At 52.7% G+C, this 15,498-nt stretch overlaps 1 protein-coding gene across 5 annotated transcripts in view; it reads right to left on the bottom strand.

Moving 5' to 3' along the window:
• Window positions 1-1,923: 1,923 nt before the first annotated feature.
• POU2F2 (POU class 2 homeobox 2) overlaps window positions 1,924-15,498 on the bottom strand; it is a 32,609-nt gene continuing 19,034 nt past the window's right edge. For 2 of the 5 annotated variants that reach the window (XM_057711630.1, XM_057711627.1), the window contains 10 exons: window positions 9,922-10,027; window positions 9,737-9,828; window positions 7,375-7,488; window positions 6,934-7,075; window positions 6,702-6,850; window positions 6,447-6,623; window positions 5,105-5,171; window positions 3,808-4,009; window positions 3,601-3,674; window positions 1,924-3,334 (listed from right to left, as the gene is read on the bottom strand). In XM_057711630.1, coding sequence (XP_057567613.1) covers window positions 3,015-3,334; window positions 3,601-3,674; window positions 3,808-4,009; window positions 5,105-5,171; window positions 6,447-6,623; window positions 6,702-6,850; window positions 6,934-7,075; window positions 7,375-7,488; window positions 9,737-9,828; window positions 9,922-10,027 — 1,443 coding nt within the window. In that variant the 3' untranslated portion in view covers window positions 1,924-3,014. Of the gene's footprint in view, window positions 3,335-3,600; window positions 3,675-3,807; window positions 4,010-5,104; window positions 5,172-6,446; window positions 6,624-6,701; window positions 6,851-6,933; window positions 7,076-7,374; window positions 7,537-9,736; window positions 9,829-9,921; window positions 10,028-15,498 lie in introns of all 5 variants that reach the window. The other 3 variants (XM_057711628.1, XM_057711631.1, XM_057711632.1) reach the window with 3 other exon arrangements.

Below are 15,498 nucleotides of genomic sequence, written 5' to 3'. Positions count from 1 at the left end.
TTTTCCCAGTTATGGGGGTTGGATGGGGAGGGTCCCCACCACCCCGGCTGCACGGGGGTTCCTCCACCAATGTCAGGGCATCAGCCCCATCCCTGCCCCCTGCTTCCTCCTCTCCCCTCTGCCCCACTCCTCCCACACTTGGGGTGGAGGAGAGGTCCCAGGTGGCAGGACTTGATGGGGAGGAAGCAGGATGAAGTGGGTGGTGGTGAGTCCTGGATTTTCCTTCCTTTTTCTTTTTTCCTTTTTTTTCCTCTCTCTTTTTTTTTTTTTTCTTTTTTTTCTTTTTTTCTTTTTTTTTTTTTTTTTGGTCTAGAATCATAGTTTTTGTTTGAGTCATCTCCACCATGCCTTCCATGCTGCCTGTCTTCTTGGAGGGGTTTTTGGTTGTAATTCCTTTCACTTGGCTCTGCTCACATGTCCCTCCTATCTGTTCAGGAGCCCTTGGCCCCCTCTCCACCCTTGGGCTGGGGCCCAGGCCCTCTAGCCAGTCCCTTCTCTTCAGGAAATAAAAATGGACAAACTCAGAGGTAGGGTAAGGGCAGGGAGTCGGTTCAGCGGAGATGCTTACATTCTGGCGAGGATGGGTCGACGGCATGCCAGGCCCCATCGGTGCCAGGGTGGGAGGGGCAGCCACTCCACCGCTGCCCAAACAAGGCACCCCGAGACCCCCGAAACAGCCGAGTCTCTGCTGCCTCCGTGGCCCAGCCCAACAGTTTCATTTCCCGGGTGGGAGAAGGGAGACAAGAAAGAAAGAGAACGCTGAGACCTCAGGGCCCAGGGTGGCGTCCAAGGCTCTGTCTGCCTCTCCTCGGAGTGTCCAGCAGTACTGCCCATCTCCCCGGGCTCTCCCCTCCCTCTGCTCCTGCCCAGCGAAGGGCGGGGGCCACTCTGATTTCAATGGCTCACGTCCTTCACAGCAACACTTTGGTTTGAGGAGAGACACAGAAAGAAGGAGATTGAGAGAGGTGAGAGAGGAGGGAAGGAAGAGGAAGAGACAGACCGAGAAAAAGGAGGAGACAGAGGGGAGAGGACAGACTGAAGAGAACAGAAGAAGAACTCAAAGGAGGAATCAAACCACCCGAAAGTTTGTTAGCTTTCCTTAGTCCATTCTTTTTTGCTTTCTTATTCCTTTTTTCCTGTTTTGTTTTTCTTTAAAGCTTTTTCAGTTGATTGGGGGGGGGGGGGCGGGGAGCTCTGGGCTCTTCACCCCTGTCCCTGACACCCTCTCTCAGCCCTGCCCACCCACTTCCATCTGCCCTGGCTGAGGGACAGGCCCTGCCCCAGCCGCCTCCCTCCGGCTTTCCCGAAGACGACGTCCATGAGGTATTTGTGAAGAGAAAGAAGCATCCGTCCTTCCATCCGCCTCGGGGACCAAGGGCCTGGACCACTGGTGCAGGGGCTTGGCTCCACCTCGCGGCTCCTTCTTATTCTTTGAAGAGTCCTCGTCTTCTTTCCCTTAAATATATATATATCTATAAATTCTTTTTTTTTCTAGTTTTAATTTATTGTTTGTTTGGTTTTTTGTTTTTGTTTTTGGTTCAAAACTTTGTTGGCCTCCACAATAGCAGGAGGGCAACGTGGCTCCCAGCAGCGTCTCTCCTCTGTCCGTTAAGATGCGTCCAGGGCTGGGCAAACACAGGGTCCAGCCAAGACTCGAGGAAGGTCTTGTGGGAGTGGTGGCCACCGCAGCGCCCTCTCGGATGGGGACCACGGGCCATGGCACTGTCCCCGCCACACGAACCCTGATGGGGACGCCATCTCGAGGAACCCCACCTCTGGGGTGCGTGCGTGTGTGCGTGTGTGAGGGGGGAGAGGAAGAGGCATCTGCCAGTATCGGAGGGGCACAGGGTGGGAAGAGCGAGGTGAGTTCTCTTTTTGGTTTCTGGTCAATGTCAAAGAACGTGAAGGATCCCACGGATAGGCACTGGAATATGAATTTTTTTTTTTTTTTCAGGGAAACTGACAGACGAGGATGGAAAAAAAGACAACTTGAATGCCCTCACCTCATCCCCTCTTGCCTGAAACTTCCACCTTCCCTCAGACTAGGGATCGGGGGAGATTCCAGAGCAGAGGAGGGTGACAGGGTTGAGGGGGGACATGTGAGAGCTAGAACTTGGCAAAACGGCCTAGCCCACCCTTCAAAGGGAAAAAGGGGCAGGTACAAGGGGTGAAAAGTCATCCCAGGCCTTCTCCTGAACACTCCCCTGGCTGGGGGAGGGAGGAGGTTAAAGTGAGACTCCCCCCCTGCCCAGGCGGGGAGAGCTGGGGGCCAGGGGAGACAGGGATACATGACAAGGACACATTCTGTTGAGCACAACACTAAAAATTCTGTACATCCTTTGGATGAAGCTACTGAATATTTGGTGTAAGGTTGTTCAGGCCCTTTCTCTTTCACCTTCTGGAAAAGAATATTTGGCGAGCGGTTCTGAGCCCCCCCATCGGCCCCAGGCTGTGCCCTGTCTTGGCTGGCCCAGGGCTGGGGGCTGGGGCTGGGAGGCTGGCACATCCTCATCTTCCTTCTCTGGTCCCCACCCCGCACAGTGGGGAGGCTGGGCCCCACAGCCAGGGGCCCGCAGAAGGTCCGCCCTGCTGAGGCTTCTCCGCCCCTGGCTGGGGTTCTTATTTGGTGTCGTAGCAGTGAGGGTGAGCACACTGAGGTCTGGCTCGAGACTGGTTTTTGGTTTGTTCGGTTTGGTGAGGGATTTTTTTGTTTGTTTTTGGGTTTTTGGTTTGTTTTTTTTTTTAATGTTTGTTTTTCACCTCTGGTTCCTTTGGGGCAGCTGGTTTCTTTGTGATTATTTTTGGTTTTCTTTTTTCTGTTGGTTTCTTTTCTTTCTTTCTTTCTTTCTTTTTGGTTGCTTGGTTGTTTTTTGTTTTTTGTTTTTGGTCTTTCCTCCCTTGTTACTCCTGTTCCGCAGACCCTCTGCGCCCCCACCACTGTCCTCCTCGCCCTCTTCCCAGGCAGGGGACAGAGGCAGGGGTCAGAGGAGGAGGAGGGGAGGCGTGGCGGGCCCTCACTCGGGCTTGGACCCTACCTCGGGCCCCCCTGGGCCTCCAGGGGTCTGTGCTGCCGCCTCACTGCAAGTGGAGGAGGAGGACGAGGACGAGGAGAGTCCAGGAGACTTGCTGGAGATGGAGGCGGCCACAGCCGCAGCGGCTGCCGAGACCAGGCCCACGCCAGGCGGGGCGCTGAGCAGGGGCAGCCCAGCGTGGTTCAAGAAGAGCGGCGAGGTCACCAGGCCCGGGCTCCCTGGGGCCGCGCCAGCCGCCCCCAGCACCAGGTTCCCGCTGCTGTCAAGGCTGGTAAGGGGCAGGGTTCCACCAGAGGCCAGCGCTGGCAGGGAGAGAGAGAGGCTGGGCTGGGGGTGTCTTCCAGTGTCCCACCCGCAGTGCCCCCTGTCTTCCCATCTGACCCACAGACCCCCATCAGCGCCCCTCACACCTTCCCCAAAGGTGAGATGGGGATGAAGAGGCAAGCGATGCAGTGAGCAGGGGCAGGATGGCGTGGCTGGAGCAGCAATGGAGGGGCGGGGAGGGGGGGGCTCGAGGCCCCAGGGGACAGGGCTGGTGACGATGGGAGTGACATGAGGCAGCACGCACCTTGGATAGTGGCCAAAGGGTTGTTGCTCATGAGGGCTGGACTCAGCCCGGAGCTCAACCCCACCATTGTGCTTCTGCAAGAGGCAAAGCAGAGGCATTAGCAGGGGCAGAGACCCTCCCACAGAACTGGGGGCACAGCTTCCTACCCTGGAAGCAGCAGCGACCCTGCCTCTCCCCACAGCCGCCTACCTGCAGCTGCCCACTTACCCCGTGCTGGGGTTCAGGCCCGACAAGCCGATAGCCGAGTGGCTGCCTTGAGGGCTGGGATTTGTGCTGTTGGTGGTGGCCGGGGGTGGGGGAGTGACAGAGGGGATGGAATTGAGGGGGGGCGCGGCCCCGCCCCCGGCCCCACCCCCTCCAGCTGTCCGGCTGGGGTGGAGGGTCCCCACAGCTGAGGATAAGGTAGTAACTGCCAGAGAGAGACAGAGAGATAGTGACTTCAGCTTCCACTCGTCCTCCACCGAGGTCGATTCCCGCTCGTCTTCCCTGCCCGGTCCCCACAGCATCTCCTCAGTCAGAACACACTTGGGCCTCCTGCCCTTTCTTCCCACAGCCATTTCTTTGTGCCTCTGCCACGGTGACGGTAATCGCAGTAAGAGCACCTGCCACCCACTGAGCCTGTGCGCTGTGCACTTATCCAGCCCTGAATCTCCGCTCTGGGCCCCTTTACATTAACAAAGAACTGGGGGTGCCCAGAAGACAGAGCCCTATGGCTCCCTCTAGCGGCCAGGCCGGAAGGTGCAGCTGTGCGCGCTGAGGCTGAGAGGGCTCCGAGGGCAGCCGGCTCAGGCCAGAGGCGCAGGACAGCAGCTCCTGGTTCTGTCACGTCCCAGCGGTGCCCTTGGGCGCCCACCTTCACCTCTCTCTGGCCTTCAGTTCCCTCATCTGAAAAATGGGGACGATAATAGTACCCATCTTATAAAATGGGTGTGAAGATTAAGTGAGTCAATATTCTTTATAAAGAGTTTAGACCAGGGCCAGGCACACCCCTACTACTTTATAAACTTCCAGTTATTATTTCCTAACCTGGGGAAGGACAGCGTGGTGTTTGTTTTTATGTTATTCTTATACATGGTGTTAAACATGCCCTACCCCAGGAAGGGGAAAAGGAGGGCTTTGGGTACAAAAGTGCACATATACACTTTTGTATGTATATAGTCATGGATATAGCTTCTGTATGTATGATACATTCCCAATAATTTTATAGCTGAGGCTCAGAGAGGTGAGGTCACTTCTGGAGTTCGCACAGTTTATAAATGCCAGAAACAGAACCAAAGTACATCGCCTTTATCAGCCCCATGCTTTTCTCACATAAGATTATGGAGCAGATGAAGCCTGAGCTGCTCTGCCAGGGAGGGGCAAGGCTGCCCACTCCCCATGCCCCCGCCCCCCAGGCTCAACCTTGAGGCCCAGGGATGCCCTGAGCCGCTTGAGCACCTCGGGCTGCCGCCTGCACTGTGTTCTCCCAGTACCTCCCCCCGCCCCATCCTCTGCCCTCTCTGACCTGTTGTGCTCAGACTGCTGGAAGCTTGGGACAATGGCAGGGTCCCGGCGCCCCCTTGGGGTGTGACCTGGGGAGAGAGGAAAGAGACATGGTTAGGCCACTGTCTTCCAGCAGCTCCCATGGTGCTCCCTGTGGGTACCACCCCTGCGCCTCTGCCTCCGAGACAGGGAAAGGGGGCTCTGGGTGCAAGTCTATGTTTGTATCGTGCCAGGTGCTTTCCATCAGCTTTTGTCACATTCGCCCTAGGTGACCCTGGGCCACAGACAGGAGGCAGTCATTCCCTGCCTCTCCTCTGACACTATCCAGTTGCAGGTCTGAAGTATGTAGGTGTGTATATGTGCAAGCATGCAAGCACACGTGCTTGTGAGGCTAGGGGGTGGGGTGGGTTATGAGGATAAGGTGTGTCTCTGCATCCCAGTATTGAGATGTTATATTGCTTGATTTTCTGGGACCATCCACTAGTCTCCTTCTGAGCCTCCCTGCCTCCAGTCTCATCTTTCCATCAACACCAGAAGCCTCACTCAACCCCAGTCCCCCCCAGGGTCAAAACTCATCTTTAGCGCCTCACTGTCTATGGTTCACGTTGAAGCTCCTTCAGCATTTGCATTGGTGTCTGGGCCCTGCCCATCCCCCACCCCCACCCCCCCCCACACTCATTTTTAAATATTCCAGCTGCAACCACACTAAACCGCACTGGGCTCCTCATATCAGGATCCGCACACTCTAGCATCTAGGCCTTTGCACACAGAGATGCCTTTGCCTGCTCTTCACTGGCTGGCTAACTCTCTCTTGTCCTTATGACTCAGCTCAGATGGTCCCTCCTTCCCTCGCATCACTGGGCTGGGGGGGGGTGCTCCTCGGGCCCCCTTGCTCCTCTCCGTCGTGTCACAACCCTTTCCACACTAGGTGGGATGAAGGGATGTCCCAGTGTGTCTGATCCCGAGCAGGCTGTGAGCCTGAGTGCGCACCCAGGGGTGCGATGGTGTCCCTGCCAGTGTCTGTGTGGTTGGGAGCCTGTGTGAGGGGGGATGCCTATATCCCCTATCTGGTACCCATCCCCATGTGGCTACATCCTGTGATAACTCTGTATTTGGCTGTGCCCCTGTGTGTTGGTGGGTGTTTGTATCCCCCACATAAGACCACCGTTCCCTGGAAATGATGTTTCTCTGTGTGACTGTGCTTCACCCATGTGACAGCTTGTCTGTCCCCAAGGGTGACTCTCCCTGCCTCCATTCTAGGAATTGTGGACAACCAGGTAGGTTGTGCTGCACACAAGGTGCCTGCCAAGGGGCGAGGGTGTGCCAGAACTTTGTGGCCCCACCCCTCGAGGGGCTCTTGGTACCAGGTGGGGGCTGTAGCTGGCCGGCTTGCCCGGGCTGGGCAGCATGGGGGCCGCGCTGCAGGGGTTGATGCGTTTCTCCTTCTGGCGCCGGTTGCAGAACCAGACGCGGATCACTTCCTTCTCCATGTGCAGTTGCTCTGCGATCAGCAGGATCTCCTCTGAGGTAGGCTTCTGGTTCTGCGGGCAGAGGGCTCGTTAGCCCCGGGCCCATCCTCCCGCCAGCCCTCAGGGCCGCCCAGAAGGGTGGGGCCTCACCGCTAGAAAACTCTTTTCTAAGGCGAAGCGGACGTTTGTCTCGATGCTGGTCCTCTTCTTGCGTCTCCGGCCGGGGAGCCCGTCGAAACCCAGGCTGGGGCTGCTCAGCTGGTTGGGGCTGGGCAGGCTTGAGTCCACAGACATAGTCTCTGTGTCCGGGAGGAGACGGGGGCATGAGAGGGCGCCTTCCCCGGCCTGCCGCCCGCCCGGGAGCCCCCAGCCCAAGTCCCACCTGCGTCGTTGAGCCATTTCTCCAGGAGGGGCTTGAGTTTGCACATGTTCTTGAAGCTCAGGTTGAGGGCCTCGAAGCGGGAGATGGTCGTCTGGCTGAAGTCGTTGCCGTACAGCTTGCCCATGGCCAGGCCCACGTCACCCTGAGCCAGTGGGTTGGGGATGGGGCTGCGGTCAGGGCCGGGCAAAAGGCTCAGCCCCGCCCACCATCTGGCCCCGCCCCCGCCCGCCCCCTAGATGACTATGCCCTTCACCCCACCCACTAGGGAGCTACGCTCCTCCCCCGGCTCACCAGCCGGTCACGCCCCTCACCCCGCCCACCACATGGCTACGCCCTCCACTCCGTCCACTGGGTGGCTAGACCCCATCACCCCGACCACCAGCTAGTCACACCGCCCTGTCACCCCATGCCCACCGCCTAGCCTGCCGAGTGGCCCCAGACCTGCGTGAAGCCCAGCTTGATGCGGCGTTGCTTGAAGGTGCGAGCGAACTGCTCCAGCTCCTCCAGGTCACTAGGCTCCTCGGGATGGGATGGTGGCTCCAAGCATTTGGGGGGCTGCGGGTGCGAGAGGTGCGGGTCGGGCAGCGTGGGGCGGGTCACGGCCTGGTGGGGTGGGCAGGTGGGTGGGATGCAGGCCCGAGGACCAGGATGGGGCTCGGCATTGGCTGCGCAGTCCCTCCCCCTCCCTCCCCGCAGTCCAGCCTCTTCCTGAAGACTCCCCTCCACCTGCCCCCAGGTGGCCCCTCCACACTCACTGCCAATCAAGGTGACACTCTGCCGCCCCACAAGGGCCCTCTCACTGCCTGAAATTCTCTGCACATTCCTCCCAGCCTGCAGACTTCCATAAGGAGCAGCCATCTCCTTTCACCAAACACTCTTTCGGTGGCGCTGGGGGTGATGGTTTTTAGCCTCCTCTCAGGTAGGGAATCAAAGCCTGGCTCTGCTACCGGATTCCTGGGTAACTCAGGCAAATTTCTTAATCTCCCTGGGCCTCCGTTTCCCCCTCTGCAGAATGGGAACAATCATAGCTACTCTACCTACCCTATGGAGCTGTTGAGAGAACTGGGTTAAAAAATGAATAGTCGACAAAGAAAGTAAAAGTATTTTTAAAAACAGACAGGGAGAGCGACGAGAGGAATTTACAAGGAAGCAACAGTTCTCTCTGGAATGCTTCATTTCCCTAAAAATAAAACATCTAAGCAGGTGGTAGGTGCAGGGATGTTGGACACATAGGTCCTTGATTGACTATCCAAAACCGTGGGGCCAGATGTGTTTTGGAATTCAAAAACTTTTCAGATTTTCGAAAGCCTATATGGGGCATATATCATAGACAATGTGACCCTCCCCCATCAGGGTCAAGGCATCACCCCATATCTGGACGTATCAACAGCTGAGGGCAAAGCACCAGTATCACACAAGAAGGATAAAGAAAAGTCACACACTGCCTCGCATCAGGTCAAGACAGGTTTTGCAGCCAAATGATTTCTCGTGCCCACATTACAAGAACAACTTGATTTTCTGAGCATTTTGGATTCCAGAATTGCAGCTCAGCCCTGTATTACTATCTAAACTTTTCAGGTTTTCTGAAATAGTTCATATATATTTTTTAAAGGGCCGTTGTGAAAAATAGGTAGGAGGGAACTTTGAAATCCATAAGCATGAAAGATGATTATTGAAGTTTAGAACCCATGGGAATTCCCTGGTGGTGCAGTGGTTAGGACTCTGTGCTTCTACTGCAGGGGCACAAGTTTGATCCCTGGTCAGGGAACTAAGACCCTGCAAGCTGTGCGGCATGGCCAGGAAGGACAAAAAAGAAAAAAAGTTTAGAACCCAGGCAGCAACCTGAAAGGCCATGGGGGCCAGGCAGGAGGACGCCAAGACAGCCTGGAGAGCTCATGCCTTGCAGGAGGGGGCCTGAGCGCACACCTGTGGACGCAGATCCAGCCTTCCCACAGCTTCTGGTTTGTCCAAAAAAGCTAGGAACCTGGCGTTTTCTGGGAATTTTGTTGACAACTAACTCAGTTTTTAAATGAGTGTGAGCCCTTGTTTGCAGTCTCTGGTCTGGGAAGGGGACGTGAACTAGTACCCAACAGACGCCTTCCTCAGGGAAACCCCCCATTTGGAGTGCTGGAAGAGATCTGAAGCATTCGTGACACAAAGCCTTGGAACCCCTTGAAATTTTGTTTGTGCACATGTGCAACGGGGGTCAGATTCAAATCTTCCATCAGACTCTCAAAGGAATCCATGTGCCAGAAAGGGTTAAGAGCCACTGGTCTAGGGGCTTCCCTGTTGGCAAAGTAGTCAAGAATCCGCCTGCCAATGCAGGGGACACGGTTCGAGCCCTGGGCTGGGAAGATCCCACATGCCCCTCGGAGCAGCTAAGCCTGAGAGCCACAACTACTGAACCTGAGGTCTAGAGCCCGTGAGCCACAACAAGAGAAGCCCATGCACCACAATGAAGAGTAGCCCCTGTTTGTCGCAACTAGAGAAAGCCCATGTGCAGCAATGAAGACCCAATGCAGCCAATAAATAAATAAATAAGTGGATACATAAACAAATAAAAGGAGCCACTGGTCTGGTTGACTCCCCTCTTTCTGCAGAGGAAGAAGCTGACTCAGACAGGGAGAGGGGCTTGCCTAGGGTCCCATAGCAAATTAGTGGCACAGCAGTGCTGGGCCCCAGGGCTCTTGACTCCTGTTTTGGCCCCTTTGGCTGTGGGGTGGGCCAAATGGAGAGGGGACCCTCGCTCCCCTGCACTCCACGCCGTTCACCCACAGCCTAACACACTCAGTGGACCACTCACCTGTGTGGGCAGCCCTGCCCGGGGCTGGGAGGTCAGAAGAGCTCCCTGGGTTTGCTGAGGTAGCTGGAATAGATTTGGCGTCGGTAGCAGGCCTGGGGAGACAAGAGGGAAAGCACAGGGTGACGGGGGCAGAGGGAGTAGTTCTGTGGAGGCATCTGGGAGGCTATGCAGGGTGGAGGCCTTACCTGGCTGACTCTGCTGGGCCTGCGGCAGCAGGAACTGAGCAGGTGGCTGGAGGTGGTGACCCGGCACAAGCACCAGCTGCTGGAGCTGGAGGAGCTGCTGGATGTCCTGGAAGGGAGAGGGGTGGACAGAAACCCAGCCTGAGTGCTGGCCCGGCTCCTCCCCCTGCATCGCCTGAGCCCCGAGGAGTGCTCCATGGGGCAGGCTGGCACAGCTGTCAAGGGACGGAGCACGGGTCTCTGGACACGGCCCTGAGCTAAAGGCACCCAGGAAGCTGGAGCATCCTACATGAGTCATCACAGGAGGGCTCGCTCTTTATTTATCTTTTCTTTCTTGATGAAATATTTGCCTTGTCTTATATTCCCACAGAACAAATAGAGTCGTTTAAAAATGTAAATCAGACCAAGTCTTCCTTCCTTTTCAAACACTTCCAAGGCAAATGATATCATGTCTGGAATTAGCTTTAAAACGCTCCAGCCCCTGGCGGCTGATTAAATTGGTACAATCACTTTGGGAAACTCTTTGGCACTGTTATGAGTTGAACTGTGTCCCCTCCTCATCCCCTCCCCCCAAAAACATATGTTGGAATCCTAACCCCCCGGAATCCCAGAGTGTGACCTTATTTGGAGATAGAGTCTCTGCAGATGATCACGTTAACATGAGGTCATTAGAGTGGGCCCTAATCCCATATGAAATTTAGAGACAGACAAACATGGACAACAGACAACGTGAAGAGATGCAGGGAGAAGACAGTCATCTACAAGCCAAGGAGAGAGGCCTGGAACAAATCCTTCTCTCCAGCCCTCAGGAGGAACCAACCCTGCCTACCCCTTGATTTTTAAGTTCCATTTGCATGTTAGAAGTCTGGGAGGTATAGACCAGAAGCGATCCCGGGGGCTTCTGGGGAGCCTACCATATTCAGTTTCTTGATCTGGGTACCTGTTACATGGATATGCTCAGTTTGTGAGTCTCGTTGAGCTGTATATTTATGATCTGTGTACTTTTCAGTATTTTTTATACTTTAGTGAAAAAAAAATTAAGGGGAATGAGGCAGGAAAAAAAGAAAGAAGCAAAACCCAGCCCCTTCACCAAAAAAGTGAGGAATATAGATGAAATAGGATTGGCAAAATGTTGATATCTATTGGGCTGGGTGAAGGTATATCATTCTCTCTGCTTTTAGGCTTGGATGTTTCCGGAAGAAAAAGCACCTCCCCGACACACACTCCAATGGCTTCTTGTAGCCCATAATAATACAATCAAAACTCCTTACCCAGCTGCTAAGGCCCTTTATACTGAGGCCTGTGATAGTCTTTCTAACCTCAACTCCTGCCTCAGGGCCTTTACACTTGCTCTTCCCTCTGCCAGGCAGTTCTAGTTCTTACACTCCTGCTTAGGTCGACCGCCACACCTCCCTTTTTCACCTCCATTTCACCCCCTTCATAAGACTTATCACTATCTTAATGTATCTCTCTTTCTGTTTACTCTTTCATGGTGCATCTCCCTCAGTGAGTGGTATGTCAGCCCCATGAGCGTGTGATCTTGATGGTTTTGGTTACCACTGCAATCTTAGCACCTAGAACAGCATCTGGTACTCAGTGGGTGCTCCACATATATATGTTGAGTGAATGAAGACTGATACTTCATAATTTACTTAACAACTTTATGTACAGTAGTTGAAAGTTATGTTACTTACAGGTACAATATTTTTCCTACTGGCAAATTGGGGGGAATTACACATGCCCCTCAATTGCTCTCAATGCTGTTATTATTCCAAAGACCAATTTAATGTCCCAGGAAGTGAAAAAACTAGGCGGAAATATAAGCAACTTGACACAAAGTGTTCATTTCTCTCACATATAAAGAGCAATTACAAATCAATAAGAAAAAAACCAAAATAATGACCCAATAGTAATCTGGCCAACAGATAGGTCTGGCAACTGTCCAGCAAAAGAAATACAAACAGCTCTAAATAAAAAAAAAATTCAGATTAACTCACAATAAGGTAAACACAACTACAACTGCCCTGAGATACTATTTTTACCTAACCACAGTGCATGACACACAATGTTGGGGTGTGGGGGGAAACAAAAATTCTTGTACATCGCTGTTGAGACCCTTCTAAGAACCCCCCAATATCTAATCTTCGTTTTATAATTTTGTCTTCTTCTTCTTCTTTTTTTTTTCAGCCACGCCTCACGGCTTGTGGGATCCCAGTTCCTCCACCAGGGACTGAATCTGGCGCCACAGCAGTGAAAGCGCCAATCCTAACCACCGGACCACCAGGGAACTCCGTCTTCTTTTTCTTTAAAAGGCCCTGAAACTGTTCCCACCTTCCTCTACGCTGCACTTCTCAGAATGCAATGCATTTGCTTACAAACACATTGCCTCTGCTAGACTGAAACTCTAAAAGGTAGAGGCCATGTCTTATTCTTCTTGTATCCCTAACTTTTAGCAGAGCCTGGAAAGCCCCCATTAAGTGCCCACTGAATTGAATCAAATAAGTAAGGCCAGAAATAGGCTTGTTACTAGTATTTTCCTGATTTCCTATAACACTTAGCTTGTTGATTAAAATCTTTGTTAACTCCTGTCTCTCTGGGAATGTGACTCTCAGTGAAAATTCCCCCTTCTCTCCAGAAGCCTGAAAGAGGGGTCTGCAGATTTCTTTCTGAATCAGCAGGGAGAGGGAAAGGATGGGGAAAATGCATCCCAATATGAAATGGATCTCACAGTGAGGAGTCCACATGAAAACCTTAACCACTGCTCCCAGCCACCGTGACTCAGACCAGAAACTGGGGACTCAGCCCTGATTCCCTCCTTCCCTCCCTCTCCCTCATCCATCCAATCTATCCACAAGTCCTACCAAAATTTTTTTCCATATCTTTTTTTTTTTAGCCACACCATGTAGCTTGTGGGATATTAATTCCCTGACCAGGGATCAAACCCAGGCCCCCAGCCGCAGAAGGGCGGAGTTGTAACCCCTGGACTGCCAGGGAAGTCCCCTACCAAAATTTTTTCTACAGTTTTTTGTGCTCTGAATTCTTTTGTGTCTGACAAAACCTACTCCCCCCTTCTCAGAATTAAAAGAAAAAAATGCATAACATAAAATATATAAAACTTCAAATGAAATCAATTATATTAAAATACAGGCATGAAACATATTTTGGATTGTGATAAATAGTAATCAATGGGCTTCTTTGTTAACCCATTAAATAATAAGAGCAAGCAATAGACCTGATGACCACTGTAATTTCAAAGCAATGATTGAAAACTATATTTTAAAAGATCTACATAAAAAAAGGGGGAGGTCATTTTCCTGGTGGCACAGTGGATGACTCCCTCTGCTCCCAGTGCAGGGGGCCCGGGTTCAATCCCTGGTCAGGGAACTAGATCCCACATGCATGCTGCAACTAAGTGTTCACATGCCACAACTAAAGAGTTGCAAGCTGCAACTAAGGAGCCCGCCTGCCACAACTAAGATCCAGCACAACCAAATAAATAAATCTTTTAAAAATAAATAAAAGACCTGCAACAACTGTAATAGAATATGGAAATATCTGTGCATTCCATTGGTGACAAAGTCCAAGCACTGCTAATACTACTGTGCTCTGCTGCCTATATTCATACCAGAAGGAAATGTTAAGTCTTCAGTTAGAAGATAGTAAAAATTGAAGCATAATTTTTTTCCCATCCAAGTTCAGGGACCCTCACCCCTGAATTCTATCCACAGACCCCTCTGGGGGCAGTCTGTGGAATCCAGGTTCTTGTTCTAAAATACTAATAGAGGGAATTCCCTGGAGGTCCAGTGTGTAGGTCTCTGTGCCTTCACTGCTGAGGAAGCGGGTTCAATCCCTGGTCAAGGAACTAAGATCCTGCAAGCTGCATTGCACGGCTGAAAGAAAAAAAAAATTATAGAATCATAAAGCCTCCACTGGTTTTCATCGAATTTGTAATATAATCCAGCTCCTTGCCATGGTCCTGCATGACCTGGCCTTCCTCACCTCCCACGACTCAGTCACTCCCTAACTCATCCGGCCACATTGGTCTCCTTCCTGCCACTGAACTCAGAAAGAAGTCCCCACCTGAGGGCCTTTGCATGTGCTGTACCCACCCCTTCTTGACCTGCACATGACTGGACCCTACTCATCATTCAAGCCTTTATCAAATGCCCCCTCCTCAGAGAGGCTTCCCCTGGCCACTTGCTCTGACACAGAGATTTCTTTTCCCTAGTCGCTCTCTTACATTATACTCTTTTTCTTTCTTCATAGCAATTACAGCTTCCTGTCTGTCTCCTCAAGCAGGGTAGATGCCAGCACCATGAAGGCACAGACTTGTCTGCCTTCTTCCTCACTGTATCCCCCATGCAGAAAGGTGTCCAATGCAGTGGTTAAGAATCTGCCTGCCAGGGACTTCCTAGGTGGTGCAGTGGTTAAGAATCTGCCTGCCAATACAGGGGACACGTGTTTGATCCCTGTTCCAGGAAGATCCCACATGCCACAGAGCAACTAAGCCCGTGCACCACAACTATTGAGCCCATGTGCCACAACTACTGAAGCCCACACACCTAGAGCCCATGCTCTGCAACAAAAGAAGCCACGGAAATGAGGAGCCCACACACCACAACGAAGAGCAGCCTCCACTCGCCACAACTAGAGAAAGCCCTCGTGCAGCAACAAAGACCCAATGCAGCCAATAAATAAGTAAATAAAATAAATTTCTTAAAAAAAAAAAAGAATCCACCTGCCAATGCAGGGGACACGGGTTCAATCCCTGGTCCAGGAAGATCCCACGTGCTGCAGAGTAACTAAGCCCGAGTGCCACAACTACTGAGCCCGCACTCTGGAGCTCTCAAGCCACAGCTACTGAGCCTGTGAGCCTACAGCCCATGCTCCGCAACAAGGGAAGCCACCAGAATGAGAAGCCTGCATACGAGAACGAAGAGTAGCCCTGCTCGCCGCAACTAGAGAGAAAACAACGAACACCCAATGCAGCCAAGAAAGAAAGGGAGGGAGGGAGGGAGGAAGGAAGGAAGGAAGGAAGGAAGGAAGGAAGGAAGGGAGGGAGGGAGGGAGGGAGGGAGGGGGGGGAGAGAGAGAGAGAGAGAGAGAGAGAGAGAGAGAGAGAGAGAGAGAAAGAAAGAAAGAAAGAAAGAAAGAAAGAAAGAAAGAAAGAAAGAAAGAAAGAAAGAAAGAAAGAAAGAAAGAAAGAAAGAAAGAAAGAAAGAAAAAGAAAGGTGTCCGGGTGTGGTGGACGATACCCAAAGGCTGGCTGACCAAAGGAATTCAAGGAGAGAGAGAGAAGATGATTCTGGGTGAACAGTGACCGGTCTCAAGCCTGGGGGTTGGCCAGTAGGCGGCGCCATTTCTCCATAACCTAGAGCCATCTGAACCGGGAAACCATCCGAAGCCACCTGGGGGCGTGTTAGGACCGAGACAGGTGCTGGAGAAGTTAGAGTAGGTGGAGGGACGCCAGCGGCCGGCAGGACCGCCCGCCGGGATATTTAGTGGCTCATCTGCTCTGTCCGTAACCTGTGAGAAAAACCAGCACAGAGGGGCTAGCAAGGCCCATTAAAGCCGAGAAGG

This window comes from Hippopotamus amphibius, chromosome 16, assembly GCF_030028045.1.
Source record: "Hippopotamus amphibius kiboko isolate mHipAmp2 chromosome 16, mHipAmp2.hap2, whole genome shotgun sequence".
Lineage (NCBI taxonomy): Eukaryota > Metazoa > Chordata > Mammalia > Artiodactyla > Hippopotamidae > Hippopotamus > Hippopotamus amphibius.
Note: the sequence above shows the minus strand (reverse complement) of the source record. Positions and strands in the feature narration are given on the sequence as shown.